This window comes from Pezoporus flaviventris, unplaced genomic scaffold (genome assembly GCF_033815535.1).
Source record: "Pezoporus flaviventris isolate CSIRO_AGI_PZ_B2104156 unplaced genomic scaffold, CSIRO_AGI_Pfla_v1 ptg000078l, whole genome shotgun sequence".
NCBI lineage: Eukaryota > Metazoa > Chordata > Aves > Psittaciformes > Psittacidae > Pezoporus > Pezoporus flaviventris.
In genome coordinates this window covers 8,779,234-8,792,392 of record NW_026892626.1, presented here as the reverse complement: position 1 = coordinate 8,792,392, position 13,159 = coordinate 8,779,234, and the positions used below count along the sequence as shown (strand labels likewise).

The following is a 13,159-nucleotide window of genomic DNA, read 5'->3' as shown; positions in this document are numbered from 1 at the left end:
TAAAGCATGAGCTTTGTAGACTCTTTTAAAAAAAATTGAAGCAGTGAATGAAAGGCTTGCTAGAAGTTTGGCTTTATTATTAACATGCTAAAAACTAAAGAAGGTAGACAGCATCCTTCTTGCTGCTATTCTATTATTATTGTTGTAATTTTCTCCCTTGGAGAACACCTTTTTTGGTCATTGGTGACATTAAATGCTTTGCTTGTTTCCCATGTCTTTTGCGATGAAGTAGGTGGTTAGAGGGTTAGTTCTTTAGCTTACATAGTTATTAACTGTAATTAAGAAAGCTGTGCTAATGCATTTGCAATAGTTTGAAAGAGCTTGATAAACATAATATGTTATGATGTCTGTAAGCATCAGGTTTGTCTAATAGATACTTGATTAACGTAAGATTACATTTTAAAGCTTCTTTTCTCACTGTTGTTCTGCAGTATGAGTTTTCTCCACAGACGTTGTGCTGCTATGGCAAGCAGCTGTGTACTATTCCTCGTGATGCTGCCTACTACAGTTACCAGAATAGGTAAGTCCATGATGGTTTTATTCCCTTCTCTCCCCCCCCCCCCCCCCCCCTTATTCAGGAAGTGAGATCCTTTGAGTTCTCTGCACATACAGAAGAGAAGGATTATTAACTTTCTTTCCTTTGTCAGCCCAGTCAAGAAAAAGTTACTTGCATATCTTTGCATGCTGTCCTTTTGCAAGTGACCTGTTAGTTTCCTGTACTACAGTTTGATACTCACTATTCCTAAGTACTTGCTTTTATTTAGGATGCACCAAACATCATGTAAGTGAAAATGAATTTGTCCATGTTTCCCACAAAATGAGTAGCAGGGTGCTGAAGGAAAAAGGGTAGAATTGCACAAAGACACTGAGAAATCATGTTACCTTGTTCTGGGAGAAATGTAAAAAAGTACACAGGTTTGTGCTTGTCAGAATTAGTGTCAAAATTTGCAAAGTAAGGGATATAGTGATTGATTGCAAGACTTACATTCTCTATTGCTAGTTAGTACTTATTTCTATTTAAGTTAGCATTGAAAACTACCCAGAGACTCCTGAGAAGCTGTGACAACAATTGTCTCTTATTTCTTAATTAGTATTAGGATTTGGTATTTGTACAATTATTAAACAATTGTACATTATAAGACTAATTTTCCACTTAATGCTTAAATCAACAGTGCTGTAATAACAAAGTAAACTTAGAACTTGGCTTTGGTTTTGGTTTCCTAGATAACGTTTCCCCTCCCCAAATGCAAACCATAAATGGGCTGACACTCAAACTTCCTTTTCCCTGTTTAAAACAAAGTTATGAATTACTTTCCATAGGTTTGGCAGGCTGTAAGTTTTGCCAGCTTCAAAGTGCACAGCAGGCTGTTGTCTGACTGAAGTTAGAGAATTGATTTGGACAGTCAGTGCTTGCATTTATTCTCTCTAAGGGCAATCCCTACATCACCAAACATGCTGTAAGATAGTGCAAGACTGTTGTGTACAACCTAGCTGAAGCAGCACAGTGTGGGAGATGAAGACATGTCGTCTTCAATTGTTTGCTGGGTTTTAGGTGGCCTTTGTGAGGCAGATGCTGCTGACATGGAGGAATGTAAATTTGTGAGGTCTCATAAAAGGTTTTCTACAGCCACTGTGAACTCTGAAAATAGTCTGGGCAGAAATAAAGCAATTAGAATGCATTTAAAGAGATAATGCTCAATACTGGAAGTGGGGGAAAAATAACCCTTAAATACCAGCTTTTAAGTGGTAGAATTTCAAATACTTTCCATGTTATGCATCCAGGTAGTGCTGTATTTGAAAAGCAGCTTCATGAATAATTGAAGGAGTCATTTTTAATTTTTTTTCTGTTATATTTTTCCTGTTTAAGTCAGTGTTTAATCATATGGATTACTGAGTGGAAGGCAGTGTTGATTGCTAGCAAGTACAGGCTTGATGGGGCAGTGTGCTACTCTGGAATCAGCAATGCAGTATTTCAGTTTCCTACCTGTTATAACTGTGATAGCCCATTTACATTGAGTTTAGTCTAAAAGGGTAGTAATAAAAAGGAGGTGATTAGCCTTAAGTGTCAGTAGGCCAGTAGCAGAACAGAAATAGGTGTAGGTTTCTGTTGATCCAGATGTTGTGAGGAAGGGTTGAGTTTGGGGATTTGGGGTGGGTTTGGCTTGGGGTGGTAGGAGGTTTTTTCTTTCAGGCCAACTAAATTGAGTGATAAATGGGGTTTTTGGGTTGGTTTTTTTGAGAAAATATTTCTAAAGCTCAATCACCATATTTTTAAGTGTGAATTTGGACTGTCAGATCATAGAAAGCCCTTACTGATCAGATGTATTGCTCTAAAACAAAGTAACTGTTTCCTGTGATAGTGATCTTCAAATCTTAGTTTTTTCATAACCAAGTAGCACATTAGTGAAAAACACATTCTGTTGTTCCAACAGATCTTTAACTGATCAAATGTGTTTGACTTTTTCCATTTGCAGAACAGACAAAATGGGGTGTTATTCAAGTTCAGTGTATCACATACCTAAATTACAACTAGTAGGCACCACAGAATAAATGATCTCTGGCACTACAGTTCAGTAATTAAAAGTTAATTTTTTTCTACAGAACTGTTGGGCTTCCATAGTAAAGTAGACGTTTAGGTTAAGTGGTCAGAAAATATACTTCATATGTGAATATCCAATTGAGAACACTAATTGGTTTTCCATATCAGTACTAACATCCAATTACTAATTTAGAATTTCCATTGAATGCACTTAATTACATCTGGAAATTCACCTGTTAATGCAGAGATTGAGCATTTTCTGGCCTTTGGTATGGAACCATACTGTTACTCTTTGATAAATGGGAATGAGTCATCTGAACAGTCTGCATTTGAAAAGTTTATTGTTTTTGATGTGTTGCAGTAAGTACATTCTTTGGATTTTCTGTGACACTTATAACTAGAATACTGTATGCTTTGGGGTTTGCTCAGTATTTCTAGTGACATGCAAAAGTCAGTGATTTACAAGCAAGCCTCCATTTCTGAGAGTCCATATTCATAATAAGTTACAGCTATTGTTTCACCTTGGTTATTTTATGGACAAATGTTCATGATCTTTAGGTGACTCATTTTCACTGTATTTCAATTTTTATTTCCTCATTTTAATATCATGCATTAAGGCTTGATTCTTGCTAGTGCTAAGGCTTTGGTTCTGCAGGGTCTAGAATCCTGTGATACCCTCTGGATCTGGAGCACGTGCTTAACACACTGTGAAACCGAAGCCCTCATCTCTGCAAGACTGAGCTTGCTGCAGCATGAACAGAGGGCAAAAATACCTGTGCTGGTGAAGCTAGTTGGAGTTCTTCAGTGTAACTTAAATCCAGTATTGAAGGCAACCCTCATTGCTCAGTTTCATGAGTGCTTTGAAAGCCCATAAATTATTCTGAAAATGGATTAGAATTAACCTTTTCTGGGATTGTTTAAATGTAGGAAAGTATTAGTTAACAGGAGCCTTTACCATGGATTTTTCTGGTGTTTGGGAGGGTCCTTCTGTGTTTCAGTCCTTCCCAATCTGACTCTTAAAAGGAACAACCTGTTAGTAAGGAAAATAATACATTTTTTAATGGAAGAAAAATCTAAAGAGACATATTATAGAAAGTAAAGGACATAGAATTTTATATTCTTTTACACACTGAACTTGTAATGTTTAGAGTTTGGGGTGGGTTTTTTTAATTATCAAACAATACTGTATCCGTTTAGGTGTACAAAGTGAGTGAAGTTAGTGTAAATGAGACCTGCAGTGTCAATATCCAGTCCTGAAATTATCTTGTAATATTGGTTTGTAACAACCATGATACATTTATCATTACAAATTATTGGAATTCTTTATTTTTCTCCTTGTATTGTTCTATTGCACTATCAGCTCCAAAACGCTTGGTTTTAACTGGGAGGGTGATGGTCAAGCTGACCCAAAAGTCACTTGCAATTTAACTTGTGGAAGGCTGGCAAGCAGCCCTCTGGGCAGGAAGCAGGGCATTTTAGCTCAGTTGTTTGCTATCAAAGTTGCAGCTGCCCTTCTGGTAAGATGCCTACATGGATATGTCAGTATGGGCTGTATTAACTAGAATAAAATACACCTTTTTTTCCTCTTTGTAGCAGTCCCACAGTAGAGGGAGCGTTCAGTGTGCTGCTGCATTTAAGTGCTTCTTGGCTAGCAGAGTAGCTCTTTGAGCCTGAGCCAGCTGGCAGTTTGCAGAAGTTTTCAGGCTCTTGTAAATTATGCTGTGGTAACACAGACCTGGCTCCAGCCTGGGAAGGACACATTGCTCTGCAGAGCGTCTTTCCCTAGTGCATCGGGTGCTGCTGGAGAACCTGCTTCCGCTTGGGTTTAGAAACACGTAGTGGTGATGTGTATGTCCCAGGAGGCAGTTCCATACATCTCAATAAGTGCCTGTAAATGGCTTCTGTGCCTCCAGAAAAGCACAGCCTTGGAGTTCTGTCACCTGGATTCCAGTAGTTTAACTGTATGAGTATGTGTTTGAAGGGGCAAGCCGCCTTTTTTATTAATCTCCATCCCCTCAGTTGTTGGTTCATTGTGACATTGAGTCTCGTTTGATGCTTTTTAAACTTACCATTCTTACAGTTCTAGTGTTTGAGTACTAAAACTGCGTTTTACTGTGCTGCCATTGCTGCTTATACTCTCTCTCTTGATCCTCCATAAAGCTTTTATTTTGGCGATCCTTTGTGGCCTTCCTGCATTTTACAGCTCTGGCCTCTCTTTGTTACCTTTGTTCATGTGTGAATTCATATCCTTTCCAAACGTTTGGCCTCCTTTGTTTTATTTTTAATGACCCTGACAACTTTGGTTCCAGTTCATCTGAAACAAACACACCCAAAACCCCCACCAAAATCCATGTAACTTTGATTTTATTTCTTTTTTTCAAATGCAGATTGTATTTTCATAGAGTTGTATTCCAGTTTACTCAGTTTGGTTTGTTAAACTGCAGCATTGGTTTTGCTGAGTATAACTTGGATTGGCTCTTGGTCTGGTGACCAAAAATTGTACCTAGCCTCATTCAATTTGTAAAACTTAATTCCACATCTTTAATGTACCCTGATAAATGTATGTATGTACAATATTTAATGTTGTTCACATATATACATACATTATACCTATATAGATAAATGGCTGGAAACTCTGACCCACAGTTGCATTTCTGTTAAATGTTTGTCTAGAGTATGGATTTGGTTTCATTTATATTAAAGAATATTAGCTGAGCAATTGGTCACATTTAATCTTATAGTCAAATAACTTTTTAATATTTTTATAGACTTTTTTCTGCTTTTATATTTTTTACTGACAGTAAATGCTTTCAGCATATTTTCTAATCACTTAAATCTTTAACAAATGTGGTCTTAAAGCTTTCGGACAGGCTGTGTTTTTACCCAAAGGAAATTTGATCAGTCGCAAGCCTGGAATCAAAGAGCATTTTTCCCTAAGTAATGCAAATCAAATCCAAATTCTTAAATTTGAAGTCTATACAAATGTAGCACTTGGTAGCTACTTTATTAATCCTCCCCAAATTTTGAATCTGACACCTGACGACTTGTTAGTGATGTCTAAAATGAGACCGAATGCTAATCTGTGCTTTGCCTTGGCTTTCTGCTCTGTGTTGTCTTGGTGTTTGCGTCTTACCTCTTACGTCTGTGCTGTTTGTTCCCTCCCCTGTTCTCTAATCCTGCCCTCCCCTTCCCTCTGTTCCTTCTCATTGTCCACACTGACCCATCAATCAACCAACAACGCCCCCCCTTTCGTCGTGGTGATCTGCCCTGCTCTGGTTGGTGGCTCCGTGCTTGGGTGGCTGTATGTTGTGCTGGACCAGTTCACCCAAATATGGCCTTCTTGCTGACAGGTATCACTTCTGTGAGAAGTGTTTCACTGAAATTCAGGGGGAGAATGTCACCCTGGGTGATGACCCTTCCCAGCCTCAAACGTAAGTTGCTTCCTTTCTTCTGCATGCCATATTTTTAAATAGGAGGGATGATATCTAGCCCTGATATGGTAGTAAAACACCATGGCCAGTGGTGGTGTTCATGGGGAAAAGTCTGCTTTCTTACTAATAGGAGGTTTTTGCCAAACAGCGTTGCTTGTGTCCAGTTGTGCTACTCAAGAGTTGCCCTTAGACTGATTGCAGGGGTAGCAGATACTAGATAATGTGGTTGGAGCAGGGGGAATGGAAGGTGTGGAAATAAATACCACTAATCCATTACCTTTTCAAATTAAAGACTTCAGTTAATCCTAATGTCCTATTTTTAAATACAACTTTTTTTTCATGAAACCGAAGGCTTGTCTTTAACCTCACCAAAGCTCTTAAGATTTGAGGAATACAAGCTGTTTTGAAAAGTGGCTGCTTTACTGATGATAGCTTCCCTTGTTTTTTATGATCTTAAATTTATGTGTATACTTGGGTATCTTATTTTGCTTTTAATTTACACAGAAAGTGAAATGGGAAAATTATTTTCTGGAGCTTACAGTAAACTGAATTGCTTTCTCTGAATAGAAAATAAATGATATACTTTCTTCAGACTTAAGGTCTGCTCATTTGCTGCAGTTCAGAAAAGCATGATATTGTCTTGGCCTCTGATATAAAGGTACTACTGAATTTTCATATTAACTCTTTGTCTCCAGAACCATCTCTAAGGATCAGTTTGAAAAGAAGAAAAATGATACACTAGATCCAGAGCCGTAAGTACCAGGCCATAGTTTTTCTTAAGTTAATCTCATCACTTTTACTTGCCCTTTAGCCAGCACTTCAGAAATCAAAATAATCAAAATAAAAAAGCCTTAATTTTGCCCCCATCTCTTCCCAAACATGCTGCCAAGTCTGTCTCTGGAGTTCATAGAACATCAGACAAACGTGATGTCTAGTACTAATATCCAAGGGGAAAACATGAGCCTGCTTTAATGGCAGTTTCTAGTTCTGTTTATCTGTGTAATTCCTAAGGTGTGTTCTGCAAGGCACTGCACAACTAGCTGAAAATGGCGCTCTGTCTTATAGAGCCTTTGACACCAAACCCTGAGGACATGGGGGAGTTCAGCATTTTCCTCTTCTGTTTAGCTAGACTTCTAAAACACATTTTTCTCTTTACTTGAGTGAAGAGAAGCTTAACCTGTTGAAAGAGCCATCCTCCTCCCTTGTCCTTGTTGCCCTCAGGAAGTCTGGTGAAAGCCAAGTTGACCATTCCTTCAGCAGCATTGTGCTACTTTTCCTACTGTCCTTAACTAGCTGAAACAACATCTTATTTTGCTACTACTTTGTTCCCTGACAGTTTGATACAGAATACATTTTGATTCTTTTTCTCATCCTTGCAAATACTAAATAGAATTCTTTCTATAGATCTTTAAAGGGAAACTGCAGAGATAGACCCTGATGCGTTTGTTTATCACTGGTGTTGTAGTCTTGACTTGGAAAAGCTCTAACGTTTTTCCCATCAAAAAAAGGAATTTTGATGTGCTATTTAAAAAAAAAAAAAAAAACACAACAACAAGAAAAAATAAAATAGCAGAACTACAGCAGACCCATGCAGGCAAGGATAAGCTAATACATGTTCTCTTGGCACAGTGATTCACTATGATGACTAGTTTTAACATCTACAGTAAGTTGAATGACCATTTAGTCAGCATGTGGTTGTTTTTTTAAACTGACACATAAGTGGGGCCTGCTGCAGTTGATTCAGTTCTTAGCAAAGGGTTGAAAAGTCCTTCTTTCTTGGTGAATTCTGGAAAATCACTTGCCTAACAACAGAAGTGATTGCTGTTTTTCTTCTCAGGTTTGTTGACTGCAAAGAGTGTGGTCGGAAGATGCACCAGATTTGTGTATTGCATTATGATATTATTTGGCCTTCAGGGTAAGATGTTTGTTAGTGTTTTTTACCCTTTGTGTAATAATCGGTGTCATTTATATAATCAAGACTTTTTGCCTTTGCTCTTTCATGTGCAGTCACTGCCTTCTAAGAGCTGAGTACAAAAGGACAGTGTTTCTAAATACATTTTTTGATGGTTGGGGTCTCAGTATACTCAGATAAAAATTGCATGAAATGAACTTGTTCATAGATGCAGATTTCTGCATCTATGCATCTACTACTAAATAGTGGAAGGTGGTTGGAGGTAAGTTTCTATAGTGCAGAACACAAATGCAGGTGTAACTGCTTGGCAGCATTAAAAAGGGAGAGATGGGCTCAAACATTGGGTTTAAGATGGCCAGTAATTGGTTGTGTACTAAGGTTTTTTGGTAAAAAAAAAAAAAATAATAATAATTTTTTTCTCAATAGGTTTGTCTGTGATAATTGTTTGAAGAAAACTGGTAGAACACGCAAAGAAAACAAATTCAGTGCTAAAAGTGAGTTTGATATTTCTATTTTTATCTTAAGCTTTCATCTTCTCCCTGCCACCCCTAATAGCTTTTTGATTGAGACCTTCTGTTGGCACCAGGAACAGTACAGGAATGTTTGCAGATGGGGAGTAGTGTAGCCCAAGGCTTTAGTAGCTGTCAGACTTTTAATCAGTGTTTTAAAGACCTGCTCTTTTATGTGTTTGTAGTAAGTTTTAATGCTGCTTGAGGTATTTGGTGTCTGTGTTCTTACTTTTCTAAGATTCAAAGAAGTTAGGGGAAAACAAAACAGGGGAAACATAAGGCTGTATGCACTTTACTATCTTTAGACACGTTTCCATGTAGTGTTGAAAATGTAGTAAATTACTGTAACCTTTGTGTCCTTCAAATAACATGTAGTAACAAGTTATGCTGCATTTCAGGTGTACTGTGGTGATGTCAAGTATTAGTGTACTTGAAGAGCTTTTACATGTAGAGTGGAACTGTCCACTAGAAGAAGTAACCAATTGTCCTTTGTGTCTACATTTTCTTGGAAATAACCATTGTCATAATATTGTTGAAACATGCACTAAAGAGCACACCAAAAGATGCCAGGTCAGGTTGCCTCAGTCTCCATAGTAATCCTTACACAGGCATTCTTTACATGCATTTAAGATAAGGGAACATAATTCGGTAACTTTTACTCATACAGACTTATGTGGCAGGGAAGGAGTAGGAACTAGCATTGAAAATGCAATGTCAGTGCACAGAGAATGAAAACATGAGCATGGAAACCAAGAGAGTGATTCAACAACTCGAACTTACAGGAAAACTCAATTCCTCCCTTGTTCTTCTTTGGTCCTTGAAAATTCTGGGCATTACCTTGTCGTACTGTGACTTTGCAAGCCTGAATCTTCCAAGTTGTAATAAAAAACATGGTTTTGCATTAATAATGGAACTTCTTGATAACTTCATGTGTGGTTGATTGCATAATAAGAGATTTGAAGGGGGATAATTTGGAGATGATAATGCTGCATGAGGCGTATTAGGTTACAGTAATCAGAATGGTCTCTGGAGTAACCTGACGCATGCAACATAGTATTGTTAAAAATACTAAAATTAGCCTCATTAAAGATCATTTAAGATAGTAAGAAAACATTAATAAAATGATGAAATAAAAATGTAGGTTTAGGCAACTGTTTTAAATAGATGTCTTTTCTATTATATGCTGACTGTACAGCATATATTAATGTAAATTGTCTCAAATAGGTATGCAGTTCCTTGTATGTTTGCAGTTGTTCTGTGACATTGCTTAAAGTTTGAGTAAGCAGCCATTTAGTTCCAGGTGACCATTTTGCTCTGGGAATCTGCACAGAGAAATAACGATGCTTTTTTTCCTTTCCACTGATCTCTGTTTCCTTCCCCTTGTTTTCTTTTTCTCTTGAGTCCTGCTGCCACCTGTAATCCACTGGTGGGCTCGGCTCTTGAGATCAGTTTTCTTGAACAGTGCTCTAGTGGAAACATAAGAACAGGGAAGGAAAGCCTGCTCTTGTTGTAAAAACCTTGGTCTTACTACTGACCTGAAAACAAACATGAGCAATGAAGGTTTGAAGCATTAACGTGTTACCACTTTCCCTCCCTCCCCATAACAAAACTTAATGAATTGCCATCAGTATTTCTACCCTCTCTAAAGCATGCTGGCACAACTGCTGATAATCAAGATAGCAGCACATCTCTCAGCTGCAAGCTACTGCTCAGCTATTATGGTAACATTCATATTCCTAATGTATATTAAATCAAATTAGTTATCTTAACCACATAGCAAGTAGATTGCATAAACCTGACTGATAGCATGCCAAATACAACATATAAACCAGCATATAGATAGCTTATGCTGTGAAAATTTTTAACTTTTGAAGTATGTTTCTTACTAAGAAAATCTACAAATATTACTTAACCAGTAGCTAATGCAGAGACATTCAAAGACAAAAGATATCTTGACAAGTAAGTCACCCAAAATATTTTCCCAACAAAAAGACACAGTCAGCCAGAAGTTTGACTTTCTTCCTATCTGTCCAATCACTCATGCTGTAAAAGAAATGTCTGGCCATCGCTACTGCAGCAAAACTTTGATACTTAATGAGCCTGAAAGTCTTCTATGCTGTTACTGATTTGGATGCCTTTTTTCAAGTTTGCACTGCAGTTTTCATTGAGACCTGTGCTTTTATTAGAAATACATATGTTAGAGGTGTCCAAAAACCAAAATCTAGTTGCTTTCTAAAAGAATTTGCACATTCTAATGTATCCAAATGTGTGATTGTAGTTCCTTTTGTTACAGTGCTGCCTCCTTCTTTTTATCTTATTTGGTCTTTTTGTTTGTTTTTCAACTCTCAATGAATTGCAGCATAAGGAAGGTAGCAGACATCCTTTGGCTGCTTAGCATTGAAAAGATGGTAAAATGAACACACAAGAAGACAGTAGTGTTAACTAAAGTGGCTTTCTAAAAATGTACCAACCCATTAGCTGAAATTGAGCTGTTTCTTTTTTATTATTTGTTTTCTGAAAAACTAACAAAATGAAATAATTTCTTCAGAAAGTATTTGAGATTTTTATTTAAAAATCTTTTTATTTCCTTTAAAATCAACCCCTTTCCTTATGGAAAGCCCCATGTATTGTATTGGGCTGGGAAACACTGGGAAAGGCTGGTGTATTGGAATTGGTAAAAGGCATAGTGTAATTTTTACTTTAACATGCCTTTAAGTTTAATTATTGGCTCTCAGTAAATGATACTTAGAATCATAGAATGTGTTGTGTTGGTCATAGCCACAGAACCCCACTGCACAAAGGGATAGACTAAAAGATGTAAAACAAGATTAGCACATTTGGCCATTTCTATAAACTGATTATACAATTAAATTTTATGTATATAAATACCTTAGAAAGTGAGGTCTTCCTTTGAGTATATATGGCTTTTTTATGCAGTATTGGAGCCTAAAATAATTTTTAGCATAGGTATACAGCATTCTGTATGCAAGCTCTTAGTCAGGAAGAAGAACCAACAGCCTTGTGTTAATAGCCAAATAACAACTGAAAAACGAAGCAATGGAGAGCTGAAAGTTAAATGTATTTTAGTAAAATAAACATCCGTACATTGCACTGTCACTTTGAAAAAGATAGCAGATTGATGGTAAAAATGAAGTAGAAATAGTATTTGGTAAATAAGTACAGCAGGATAAGAGAAATAGTCATAAGTCTTCAAGTCGAAACAGTGTGCTGCTTCTATTTTCTTAAATTAAAATCTTCAACTTAATTTCTGTAATTTATGGATTTATTTGAAATCAGTCACATCCTGTAACACCACAAAACCAGCTGTCCCTACAAAAACTAATTGTAAATGTAAAAAACAAGAGGGGGGATCTGGACAATGTGTGGACTTGAACTTTTAAAGACCTCTATCGCTGTGCAAGAACTATGTAAGCTTTATGTGCATATTAGTGTAACTGTTCAATCTAAAAGCTCTCTTGAAAAGAAAAAGCAATGAAATCTCCATTGAAGTCAAAAGGCTTTTCATTTCTGTTGATCTGCTTTCCTCTGCCTAAAAAGGTGTGGCGTTGAGCCAGATCTATAAAGTGATGTAATCTCTGTCAAACAGCCAGATAGTGGTTTTGTTAGGAGAAAACATTTGCAGTGTTCATAAAATAAGCCTGCAAATTCAGAAATGCGATGTAAAGCTGCCTTTGTTAGTTCACTTACAAAGTAATTTTCCCACTATAGTGGTTTTAGCTTTCATGATAGGGTGTGAACACTTACAGCTTGGTTAAAAACATGGACGGGTTTGCTTTTTTAATTTTGACTGCATAAATAAAAGCATCAAATTTTCATACAGAGGTAAAACAAAGGGAAAAAAGCCTACTTCTATACAGAGAAGCAACCTGAAAGACCTTACAAGCATGGTAACACCCTGAGTTAACAGTAATTTCTCCACCATTAACATTTCCATTGTCATGTTCTGCCCCTTCATTTCTAGGGCTACAGACTACACGTTTAGGAAACCATTTGGAAGACAGAGTAAACAAATTCTTACGGCGACAGAATCATCCTGAAGCTGGAGAGGTTTTTGTCAGAGTAGTAGCAAGTTCAGATAAGACAGTAGAAGTGAAACCAGGAATGAAATCGAGGTTAGTTCTATTAATTACAGTAAATGCGGTCTTGATTTTTTTATTTTTTTTTTATTACTATACTGATGTCTCTCTGCATAAAAATCTAGAAATGGTGCTAATTTGTGCCTTAATCCTTCTGCATGTTTTTGAATTTTAGGCATTTATAAGATAATGAAAGGTAAAAGAAGCAGTATGCAGTAAATGAACTGAGAAGAGATGACACGTGTATTTTGACTGTTGGGGGGCAGCAGGGACATCCTGGTTTTGGTTATGCAATGACTTTGTATTACTAAATCTTGAGAGAGAGTCTGACCGTGTTTGTTTAGCATTACAGAATCCATAGTTTAGTTTGGAGCAGTAGCTGAGATTCTCATCCTAACTGTTCCTTCTTTTTATTGTGTTTTTATACATACCTTAGCTTTTTGAAGTTACTTTTAATTTGCCTCATCATAAAGGAGAAGCATAAAATGTTTATTCTAGAAAGTATTTTGGCTTTAATTCACAAAAACAGTGTTTACATTACATTACAATGTGATGCATCAGGTTTTCTTCTCTGCTCCATGTTACAAGGCTTGTGGTTTCTGAGGATGCTCTTGCACTCAAAGCTTGCCTGTTCATTCGCATGGTAACTGTATGGAAACTGACTTGTCATG

General features: G+C 37.0%; 1 protein-coding gene across 9 annotated transcripts in view; it reads left to right on the top strand.

Moving 5' to 3' along the window:
• CREBBP (CREB binding protein) overlaps positions 1-13,159 on the top strand; it is a 95,421-nt gene that overhangs the window by 69,833 nt on the left and 12,429 nt on the right. For 7 of the 9 annotated variants that reach the window (XM_061473389.1, XM_061473392.1, XM_061473386.1 and 4 more), the window contains 6 exons: positions 432-520; positions 5,860-5,970; positions 6,666-6,722; positions 7,808-7,885; positions 8,309-8,376; positions 12,374-12,524. In XM_061473389.1, the coding sequence (XP_061329373.1) occupies positions 432-520; positions 5,860-5,970; positions 6,666-6,722; positions 7,808-7,885; positions 8,309-8,376; positions 12,374-12,524 (554 nt within the window). The remainder of the gene's footprint in view (positions 1-431; positions 521-5,859; positions 5,971-6,665; positions 6,723-7,807; positions 7,886-8,308; positions 8,377-12,373; positions 12,525-13,159) is intronic. The other 2 variants (XM_061473390.1, XM_061473387.1) reach the window with 1 other exon arrangement.